General features: G+C 39.1%; 1 protein-coding gene across 2 annotated transcripts in view; it reads left to right on the top strand.

Moving 5' to 3' along the window:
• TLE1 (TLE family member 1, transcriptional corepressor) overlaps positions 1–12,228 on the top strand; it is a 153,477-nt gene that overhangs the window by 86,688 nt on the left and 54,561 nt on the right. For both annotated transcript variants that reach the window (XM_060235392.1, XM_060235393.1), the window contains exons 9-12: positions 5,637–5,753; positions 8,280–8,333; positions 9,497–9,649; positions 10,640–10,784. In XM_060235392.1, the coding sequence (XP_060091375.1) occupies positions 5,637–5,753; positions 8,280–8,333; positions 9,497–9,649; positions 10,640–10,784 (469 nt within the window). The remainder of the gene's footprint in view (positions 1–5,636; positions 5,754–8,279; positions 8,334–9,496; positions 9,650–10,639; positions 10,785–12,228) is intronic.

Here is a 12,228-nt window from a genome sequence, read left to right as displayed (position 1 = left end):
GTCCAAGCTGGTAGTAGAAGAGAGAAGCCATGGTAGATAACTCACTGAAAATGTTGATTCAGTATACAACTGCAATAAAAAAAGATGAATGCCATGCTGGGGATTATTAGGATGGTGTTGAAAACAATTCAGTCAGTATCATAATGCCCCTGCATAAATCTGTGATGTGGCCTCATTTGGAATATTGTATACAGTTCTGGTCACTGAACCTCAGAAAAGATTATATAGCATTGGAAAATGAGAAAAAAGGGCTACTAAAATGATTATGAGGATGGAACACTTTCTATGGAACAAAGCACTTTCCCTATCCCCCCCCAAAGGTTAATGTGAAAGCACACACCCATGAAATGTTGCACTCAGTGCAATACATTGGATAGCCCCCAACCCCCTCTTGACAATCTACATTCATAATTGGTTTTGTACTCTCTCCCAATTTATAATTTTCCTATTTATGTAGATCTGTTTATGGAACATTTGCTTATCATTTTTAGAACATCTGAATCTAGTGCCCTGGCTTCTTCCCCCGGTGCTGAATTCACACATCTGATAAAACTCGTATGTGTATTCCTTTGTTCCAGACACTTTGGCATCAGAGCAGAGCTCTGCTTGTACGAACTCTAAATAAATTTATTGGGCCAAAACTCTACCCCTCCGCTGGAGCCAATCACACTGATTGAGAACTAACCAATAAATAGGATGAATGAATCAGCCTCTGGCTGATTAATAGGCAGGGCTTTTTTGTAGCAGGAACTCCTTTGCATATTAGGCCGCACACCCCTGATGTAGCCAATCCTCCTGAAGCTTACAGTAGGCCCTGTACTAGGAGTCCTGTAAGCTCTTAGAGGATTGGCTACCTCAGGGGTGTGTGGCCTAATATGCAAAGGAGTTCCTGCTACAAAAAAAGCCCTGACAATTGGTATTGCTGAAAGGGAACTGCTCAGACAACAGCTCCTCTCCTCCTCCGTCTTCCTTTTACTTTAGCATTTGTCTAATGAGCCAAGAAGTCAGAAAGGAGAGTGGAAGGAGCACAGAATCCTGAGACAATTCTCTAGTCCAGCTGTGTGAACATGGTGCCATCTGTTCCAACACTTCGGATAGTTCCAGAGTCAGCAGGAAGCATTCAGTGAACAGCATGAAGGATAACTTACTTCAGTAACCTCTCATCTGAATGTATTCTTGATATCATCATAGAGGCCTGCTTTGAAATTTAACTCAGTTCTCTAAGAATAATTATGGATTAAAGAGATTACATAGGTAGAACTAAATGGAAAAGGAGAGAATACTGTAGAACACTTTGGGTCCCCATTGGTGTGAAAAGTGTGGTATAAATGAAGAAATAAATTTCAGCAAATTATTTATTCATTCCTATGCCACTTTTCTCTCCAAAGAAACTCGAAGTGCCTAACAGGAAGTTCAGAATTACAGAAACCATTTAAATGAACAAGACAACATAAGCATATTTGCAAACTGCAGGTTGTAAGTCACAGGCCAAGAGCCCATTAACACTTTCCTTTCATCACGTGCCAAGAGTTCATGCCTCTGCCCATACTGTGGACACAATTTGATCTTATAACTTCCATGGATCCAGCCTATGGATGCCACAGCTATTTCAGAGTTCAACAAGGGCCATTTAAAAATGCTGCAAGAGCCTGATATTTATTGGGCCCACAACGCAGCAGGACTGGTTACCTTTAGTTCCCTTCATGCTCATTTTCAAGAGCCAAAAAATCCATGTGTGTGGGGAGGGGGGGGGTCAGGCCTGTACCCATTGTGGGGCCAACAGGATCCCCCAACCCCACCATGTAAACACCAAGGTCAGGGCCCTGGCTCTCCCACTTACCACCCCTGACTTTCGCTGGTGGGTGGGTCCCCTAGAGCCTGGCTGTGGCTCTCTCCTGCCCTCCCCCAGAGGATGAGCCACTCACCATCTCACACATCCTGCTGTGCATCCTTTCATTTTCTGCTGCTGGGTGCCCTGGAAATTGCCTTGCTCCCGCCTAGGGTTGCCAAGTCCAGTTCAAGAAATATCTGGGGACTTTGGGGGTGGAGCTAGGAGACATTAGGGGTGGAGCCAAGATCAAGCATAATTGAACTCCAAAAGGAGTTCTGGCCATCACATTTAAGGCACACCTTTTCAATTCCTTCCTTCCATAGGAAATAATGAAGGATAGGTGCACCTTCTTTTGAGGTTCATAGAATTGGACTTCGTGGTCCAATCTTTTTGAAACTTGGGGGGTATTTTGAGGAGAGGCACTAGATGCTATACTGAAAATTTGGTGCCTCTACCCCAAAAAACAGCCCCCCCCAGATACCCGCGGATCAATTATCCATGATTTTCTATGGGAATAAATCTCCATAGGGAATAACAGTCCCCAGCAGACATTTCCCTCCCCTCCCCTCACTTTCTGATGACCCTGAAGCGGGGGGAGGGCCTCCAAACCGGGGGATCCCCTGCCCCCACTTGGGGATTAGCAACCTTACTCCCGCCACTCTGCCAGCGGCCCCGAGCCACTTGCCAATCAGCCAGACCAAGGCCTGCCTGCCTGCCTGCCTAGCCTCACCCTTGACTCATCTCCCAGTTCACCTGCCTTTGCTCCCGCATCAGCAGCACTGACTGCAGTCATTGTCTGCCTCTTAATCAGCTGTTACCTATTCAGCAGAAGGAACTAAGGCAACTTTAAAAGCCCTGGCCATGCTGTGAGGCTTCATGGGAATTGTAGTTTCCCACAAAGAGGACAGCCCTGCCTGCCAATGTAGAAGACTAGAAGGACATGGAAGCTCTGCAGCACTGTGCATGGTGTTAGTTGTAGTTCTTCAGAAGGGCTGGGGGAGAGGCATTGAGTAGGAAGAGAAGGAAAGGAAACTGAAAAATTTCCTGCTCTAGCAAAGAGCATCTGGTGGGGGCTAGTCCAGTTTCATTTTTCAAGGCCCACTCTGGCAACTCCCAGGCGAAAACAACGCCAGCCAGGCAGCCAGGATTTTTTTGTGGCATCATTTGAGACCCCTTAGCCCCCCACCACTTTCCCCAGTTCCTCTCTTAAAATTTCCTAGCTACATGTTTGGTGGGGGTTAGACCTGTGGAGAGGAGAAAGCTGATCCTGGATGTTAGTTGGCTGCCATCGGCTTCTGCCAGCAAAATCTTTCTCATTTTCTCTCTAGTCAGGATTGCTTTTTGCATTGTCTTATTTATACGCTTTTAGTCAGAAGACTACTTTCTAAAGATGTTTTAATTACCAACATTCTTCTTAGTGTACTGCATTGTATAGCACATAAATCTTAGGATATGGGGGATTGCTTGCTGTGAATCAAAGTCCAATGTGCATGTTTCAGTAGTTGCTTATATAGTACCTTTGGGGTTCATGATACTGTGCTGAGTAATACAAACAAAAAGCAAATCCCTGTTGCAAGGAGTTTGCACAAACTTGCTGAGGAAGAAGACACCAGTAGGGAACTTGTAATAAGAAGTAAATGCAAACAAATGCAACTACACATGTTTAGCTTGATTTTAGTTTGTGAGGGGGACTACAAGATAAATCCAGAGGCTTTGTGGAATAGGTGAAGCATGAACTGGAATCTAAGGGAAGCAATAAAAATGGCACTTCAGGGGAAAACTGAGACTAAAGGAGAACTGGTATAGTAATTTAATTGAACAGGATATCTTAGAGAGGCTGAGTGTGTTAGAGTCAGAGTGAGGACAGAACGAGCTATTAAAATGCATGTATTTGGACTGTTTCTTAGTTGGGATAGGCAATAATGAGCAGGGGCGGTTTTGTAGAAAAATAGGAGCTCACCCAGGGATTGTTATGCAGCTGCACTTACTATTCACTGGACAAGGAGGTGGAACTTGCAGAACTCCCACTGAATCTGAGGCCTGATAATTAGTAAGTCTCTTAAAAACATTTCTGGTCTTTAATATCTTATTTGTTGTCATAGTATTCCAGCTTCTAAATCTCTGTTAAGATTGGTTGTTAGAAACTTATTAGAATGATTTACTGGTCCAAGAATCTCTAGAAACCAGATTCTTTCCAATTCAAGTTACACCATTAAAAATTGAGCTGTCAAATTCTTGTAAAATGTGTATAATCAATATGAAAAAGTTATTTTAAAATAGGAAATTTAATATTGGTCCTAAATTCTCTCCTGCAGCTTTTCAAGGTTCTTTAATTCAAGTTAACATTTTTTAAAAAATAAAGAGATCCTTCATCTGTATATTAAGCTAATTGGTTCAGCAATTTGACAAAACTTGCCTTTGCACACAAAATGCAGTAGTGAAAACATGATTGCAAACCGCTTTGTACTAGATTTCATTATGCTCTATGCTTTTTATAAGATTCCTAGTGTGTGTTTGAGCCTGAATAGTTAGAAATAAAAGCTTGCTTTAAAATCTGATTTCGGAGTGATGAAGAAACTTTATATTGCTTTTGTTATGTGTTGTGAATATATATGTAGTTCAGAATATATATGTAGTTCAGAATATATATGTAGAAACTACTACAAAGCTTGTAGGCTCAGTTGTTTTTTAATTGGGCAGCTCTTTGGTTAGCAATATTAACTTTCATGAGTGTTGCATCCCATCCTTCATTCAGCATTGTTCATGGCATTAACACACCATTGAACAAATTGCTTTCTTCATTATGCTAATCCTGAATTTAAAAGAGACCATTGTGACATGTTTAATGCTTTAGCTGGAGGGGAGAAGAAAATTGGCATGTCATATTTTCATGTGACCCAAAAAATCTCAAATGCCTCTTTCCGCCTTTGGATCAACGGCATTACTCTTTAAAAAGTAGCCCATGGGTCATGGAAAATATTATTCCTTGTTCTTGAACTTTGTGAGTGTTGACTTGTTTTTATAGGGTCTTCCTTTAAGACAGAGTTATGTTCATGATTAAAACACACTGCATAGGCTGAAAGTCTCAGCCAGTTTTTAAAAGTTAGAACATGATGTTTTGTAGTTCGCATTTATTTATGTACTCATAAATAAAATTGTGCATGTATCTTATATTTGCACACAAATTAGTGCTTCATCCATGTTTACCAAATTCTCTGTGTTGTTTGTATGCTTATAACCAAGCCTCGGATTCAGTGGGAGCTCACAGGAGTGCAGCTCCTGAACCTTTCTGAGAGTTCCACCTCCTTTTCCATTGAATAGTATGTGCACAACAATCCCTGGATGAGCTTCACCACCTATTTTTCTACAAAATGACCCCTGCTTATAACCACCCAACCATAACCATTATACTTTTAAAATTTGTCATTTGTATAGATTTTTATTGAACCTTTCAAAGTTCAGAGACCAGTTTGTTGTGTATCATACATCTTTCTCAAACAATTGACTTTAATTTGCAATTTATATTAAATGTTTTATAGTTTAAGCCTATGTATGTTTACTCAGCAGTAACTGACTGCATTCAGTGAGTTTCATTGCCTCATAAGTATGCTGAGAATTTCGCCTTTTAAGTTCATTTAAAAAAAAATGTTTACACTGGCCTGAGTTGCTGTTAGCAAGTCAATTAATGAAAAAATAGTTTTCTTTAAAAAAACTTCTTTAAAACCCCCAAAGCATGCTGGCTTTGGTATTTGTACAAAGGGACTCTCAAAAGACATGTTTATTGACCTTACTTTTGTCTTTGCAGAGTAATTCACTCTTGGTTCCGGACAGCCTGCGGAGCACAGATAAACGTAGGAATGGCCCTGACTATTCCAGTGACATGAAAAAAAGGAAAGTGGATGATAAGGATTCAAGCCACTATGTAAGTAATGTGTCAGAAATTATTGTTATTTTGAGATTATTGTGTATGTGGAGAAATTATTATGCATTTTTAATTTTCATGTTTAGTACATGCAAGTGTGAATACTAAGCATGCCATTTTTATGATGCTTATGGGTCACTTGACTGTACTTCACAATTCCAGATCTCTCCTTTATCCTGTCTCCTCCTGGTTCCTATATGTAACTGTGCCGTGCGTCAGTGCTACCAAGTTGCAAGCCCAACAGGAGCCCTGAACAATCCCAAGGTTCTTGTGTAGGAATCAGCTTTATGTCCTAACTTTTGACTTCCTTGTTCTAAATATCATAAAGCAGATCATGCATATTGATACTACCAGTAGGATAAGGCAGACCTTTTTTTGTTGCAGGTACTCCTTTGCATATTAGACCACGCACCCTTGATGTAGCCAATCCTCGAAGAGTTTACAGGACTGTTATTACAAGGCCTACTGTAAGCTCTTGAAGGATTGGCTACAACGGGGTGTGTGGCCTAATATGCAAAGGAGTTCCTGCTACAAAAAAGGCCCTGGGATAAGGCATCTTGGACAGATAGTGTATTTCCTTTACTAATTAATAATTAAGAAAAAAGGCATTGAAAACTGTTGAGACACCCCAAAGAACTGTGTATAATAGGACATAGTAGTCTACTGAATTATTTCAACAAAATGTAACTCTTACCCTTTGAGTTCACTGTAGCACTTCAACTTCATTGTTACTCTCTGTTGTATCACTTGAATTACTTGTTCCACCATGCTAGATTGGTCATTACAATTTCTCTTCCATCATGTGAGATGAGAAACATAAATAAGAATTTTAGCTTGGGTGGTGGTTTTAAAAACTTTTAAAATTTGGATTATTATGTATATTTGTGATTTTGTCCGCCCCCCACCCTGGTTTACATATTAATAAAACATGTGTGCATGCTCTGACGCAATCACTAGGGAAAAATCACCTGAAAGACATTAATTATAACTTTGAAACTGCCAAGCTTGACTAATGTTGTCCTGGCAAATGGCATCCATTCATTCTTACTAATTTATGAAACAATGAATCTTTAGAAATGGAACACTTCCTATGGTAAAATGAATACTTGAATATTTTCTGTCAAACATCTCAGATTGTGATTGCCATACGAATTGTTGGTTGATAGTCTTGTTGGGCAGTGGAGTATGCCTATGTTCTGTTTCTACAGAAACTAGACTAACTGCTAGTCTACTTGGTACATACATTTATATTTGTTGATTACACAAAGATTATATTTTGAATGAGAAAACGCCTCAGGTTTCAAGATTATAGATTTATTCAGATTATTAAATTGTAATTTGTTTTGTGGGGATACAGTCAAATGAGGGTTCTACACTGTCATGTGGCTGCTCTGGTCTGTGTACAGAGAATGGCAAGAAAGGAGGCACATAAGCTGAAGATCATTACCCAGTATTATCATGCACATGTATTTATTTATTTACTTCATTTAATACCCTGCCTTTCTCCCCATTGGGGCCCCAAAGCAACATACATCCTTCTCCATTTCTCCATATTATCCTCACAACAACAGTACGAGTTAGGTTAAACTGAGAGTGTGTGACTGGCACAAGGCACCCAGTGAGCTTCCATGGCAAAGTGAGGATTCAAACCTGAGTCTCAGGGATTGAAGGCCCTTTCTACACTTGGACCTCCAACTGGGTTGTCTCTGAGTTTGACTTGTGTTCATTTACCTTGCAGGAAAACCCTGAGAAAAATAGCATCCATATATCCCGGGGCAGTGTAGAAAGGACTCTAGTCTTTACATCCTAACCTCTACAGCACACTGACTCTCAAGTAGTGTAGCAGTTTGAATATCAGACTAGAAGCTGGCAAAACGAGTTCCAGTCCCTGCTTTACCATGAATATTTTCTAGTGATCTTCGCCCAGTCATTCTCTCCTATCCTCACCTATCTCACAAAGCTGTATTGAGGATGAAATGGAGGAAGGGAGAGTGATGTTGTAAGCTGTTGAGAAGGCTGGGGTAAATAAATGGATGGATGGATGAATGAATGAATGAATATTCCAGGGAGTGAATACATTCTGACTATCTCCATCTTGCTTTCAGAAACAAAGTAATTTTTCAAAGGTTTTCAACTGCACCTACTGTTGTTAACTTCTCAGATTTTTAGATTGTAACAAGGAAAGCTGTAAGTTTCTGTATGTCTTGCATGAATGACTTTGCGTGTAAGGTCCAGCATCTATCTATATACATAATTATTTTCTAGAATGCTTTTCCAAAGCAGTTCCATTAATTATATTAGTAGAACTGTTGAAGAGAAACTGGATTTTAAATAATTGCAAATACATTTATGTTTTTGATATTTCAACATATTATGTGGCAAGATCAACTCTTGTTTTTAGCAATGACAAAGAAAATGTATTCTCAGATGTAAATACTCAAAATCCTTTTCTCTTAATTTGTTTATGTGTGTTTTAAAATACAATAAATAGCTTATTGATAGCACTGACCATTGTGTTTAATCTAGGACAGTGACGGTGACAAAAGTGATGACAACTTAGTTGTTGATGTATCCAATGAGGTAATTGCTTTGTATTTGTATTGGTTTAATTGGAGCAAGAAGACTCTACTGTTATGGCTCTTAGCTATATCCCCAAAAGCTGTGGGTTATTGCCAGTTCAATCTTATTTACTCCCGTTGAAGCCCACTGGATACCACTGTCAGTCTCCTGTTGAATACCTGTGTTAGACTAACTTAACCTACTGGGTACCTGTTACTTTGGACTGGAGGAGCTGGGCAAGGGTGTGAGGATTTTTTTTTGCACACCACAGATATATAAATTACTATACTTCTACCACAACATACCAGTTATTTGCTTTGTTAAAAGTGATAACCTAGGCTAGCCAATGAAGGGAAGGAAGAACAAAAATATATAAGGTTTTAAGGGGAGGGGTGAACCAGTAGTGCTGAGGTGTCATCCACTTACATTCCTTGAACTGCCTTTGATTAATGGGCTTTGTGTAAGTTGAGAATATTTCAGGAAAAAATGGGGGTATATGGCTCCATGATGCTGGAAAGCTGGGTTCATTTGGGGCACTTCTGACAGCAGTGATTACTATAATGGATTACTGTAATGTTTAACCATTTGAAAACTGATAGACCATTTTTATCTTTTTTGAATATTTTAAAGTTTTGCAAAGCCTTTTTTGAATATTTTTGTGCTAATACAACAACCCTAAATGTTCAAGTACTTTGTACATTGGATTTAAATGGATTGGCTTCTTAAATTGTTTTTATTGGTTATGTACCATAACAATAAACAATCTGAATCTGAAACTGAAAGTTATGAATGGTAGGAGGCAGTATCCTATTGTTACTGTTGTTTTGTCATCAAGTTCAATTTGTTAGTTCCTAATATAGGCAGTGTTTAGATTAATTGAGAAAATTAATCTGAAATCCAGTTTTATTGCCTCTACATTACTCAAATTACTATGCAATCTAAGGATATTTTATCTTTATCCACTGGGCTGCATATAAATGACATATCTACTACATTTGATCTTAGCCATAAGGCTGAGAAGTGATAAATGTTGTAGCTAAGCTTGAATGAAATGAACAAATTATGAAAAATTCCAGTATTTACATTAGTGCACCTTAAATTACTGATAATTTTTTATTCTTGTACAACAATACTTCATATAGGTCAGTAATAGTTTTGCTGTTGTCTCTCTTCAATCCACTCAGGACCCTTCATCTCCAAGAGCAAGTCCTGCTCATTCACCTCGTGAGAATGGCATAGATAAAAGTCGCCTACTGAAGAAGGATGCTTCTAGCAGTCCTGCATCCACAGCTTCATCAGGAAGTTCTGCTTCCATGAAATCCAAAGAAATAGGTTTGGTAAGCATTTTCTGAACACATTGATGATTATTCAGGTGTGTGAACTAGGGGGTGGGCCTTTGGCTATATCTGAGCAAAAAAATATATTGAAAAATACGATTTGGGGTTTTTTTTTTTCAGCTATCCAAGATGGCCAAGCCCCCCAAATCCCAAAAATATTCAGGGTTTCTTGAAACTGCCAGATAATCAAAGTTAAAGGGCATTTAAAGGGATTGCAATCCCTTTAAATGCCTTCTGGGTAAATTCACTGCTTGAAGAAGGTGTTTAAACAGCTTTTTCCCTCCATTAAAATGATTTCTTCTATTAAAGTCTACAGCCAGCCATGGGTTCCCTTCTAGCCCAAACAACTCAGAAACTAGAGAAGAAAGCAAGGATCAGTGAGGGAATACCCTCATGAATTTCTCATGGATCTCTGATTGTATTTTTAAGATTTTTATATGTGGTTCGTGTGTGTTTGAAATGTAAGTTGCATAGAGCAAGATTTTTATTGAATAGTAAGGAAAACAAATGATGTTATTACAGTAATTCATCTGTCTCCACTGAATGGTGTAAAGTTAAACATATAAAGAAGCAATAACAAGAACTTCATGCACATGCATTTTTATGTAATACAACAAAACATTTTGATGTGAAATTATAAATAAGCTCCATACTATTGAAGACTCCAACAAGTCACTACAATAAAATAACTGCTGAAAATAAATGACACTACAATGGCATTTCTGGGCACCATGTTGACCTGGCACCTGGTATTTATAAAGCCCTGCTTTAAGGTAAACTCTGTAAACTTTACTTGAATTTTCTGAAACTTGAGCAAGGGAGGAGACTTTCAGTACCCTGCAGTCCATTTGTGTTTGTGATAAATTATGTATTATAGTTTATTTTAAATATAGCAATTATGTGTTATGCTTTATTTTGAAAGCTTCCTTGGGTAGGGATCTCTGGGAGCAGCATACTTTAAAAAATAATACATAAATAATTTGCTTCTAGCATGAAAAAGCCAGCACACCTGTTCTGAAGTCCAGCACACCAACTCCACGAAGCGATGTGCCGACCCCAGGAACAAGCGCTACGCCAGGACTTCGTGCAGGTCTTGGCAAACCTCCAACAATGGACCCTCTGGTCAATCAAGCTGGTAATACACCTTTTGTTAATATTTTGCACTCTTTGTCGTTCTCAGCTTCTCTATTCAGAAGATTTCATGTGTTAAAATTTCCTGTTTTTAACTATCATATTTTATACTTGTTTTTCTCTGATCTGTTTGCTCTGTTACCTTCCCAAACAGTACCAATTGGAATAAAAACAGTGTAGTTTCTGATCTTTTTTCAGAGTGCAACTTGTTCCTCCTCCTATTATGCCACATTTGAGACTGAGGCAGCATATTTTTATTGAACTGTACATCATGATAAATGCAGAATGACACTCAGGACACACACACACAAACACAGTACATAAATCATTAAGCAACATGCATAAGGACTAAGGGAAGCAGTAAGGGAGAACTAGGCAGATAGTTCTCATTTACACAGTCACTCTGGAATGTAGCCTGGTTATTGTTTTAAACTTTTATTTTAAATTTGTCATAATATGCATCAGTACAGGCTGGCAAACGATATTTAAATTCCTCAGTAATATACATGCTGTTACAATATATAACAAGAGAAGCAGAATTTTAACATGTCAATCACAGAGCTGCTGGGGATACAAAATTCCTGGGGTTCAAGTCAGCTTGAAGGTCCAGTGAAGCTAGAATCATCCTGTATCAAATGGGTGTATTTTAGTGAAATTCAGCACTGCAGTCACGGCACAGGCAAGGCAGAGCAGAGCAAATAGGCATATGCTCTTCCTGGCTGGTGCGGTTTGCTGCCTTTTTAAAGTAGTGATTTTTAAAGAAAACTCTCCTGAACTGGAAACATTTTAACTACAAGGCTGAGGAAAACAGTTGTTCCTAAACTAATCAGCCAACCTGGTGGGCCTTCATTTCTCTTCCCTTCCCATCACCATCTAATTCTTCTGTGTGCTCTCCCTTTCCTGATTCATTTCTTCTCAACCCTGAGTGGCCATTACCTATAATGACCAAATAGAACCCCCATGTTCGGTGGCAACATAATCTTGAATGCTAGGGGTTTTTTTGTGGGGGGGGGACTGTTTGGGGTGGCTGTTGCCTGTATTCCCTGCTGATTGGATTTGCAAAGGCCTTTAGCTGGCCAGTGGATTACAGAAATGTTTGGTGTGATCCAACAAGTTTATTATTAAGAAAGGTAGAGGGCATGTAATTATCTTATTCTCATTTTTACAGAGGGTTTTAAAAACACATATATTCAGTGATCCAGCTGCTTCCTCTGCATATTTCAGTATGAACATATGAGGGTTCCTGGAATTGCAACTGATCTCCAGACTATGTGGATCAGTTACCCTGGAGAAAATGGCAGCTTCAGGGGGCAGACTCTATAGTATTATAATAGAAATCCCTCACCAAGCTCCCAATTAGTGTTCCCTCTAAGCTGAGTTAGCATGAGTTAGCTCACAGATTTTTAGCCTCTGGCTCACACATTTTTGTCTTAGCTCAGGAAAAATAG

The sequence above is a fragment of the Heteronotia binoei genome, chromosome 4 (assembly GCF_032191835.1).
Source record: "Heteronotia binoei isolate CCM8104 ecotype False Entrance Well chromosome 4, APGP_CSIRO_Hbin_v1, whole genome shotgun sequence".
Classification (NCBI taxonomy): Eukaryota; Metazoa; Chordata; class Lepidosauria; order Squamata; family Gekkonidae; genus Heteronotia; species Heteronotia binoei.
This window is presented reverse-complemented; position numbering and strand designations above follow the sequence as displayed.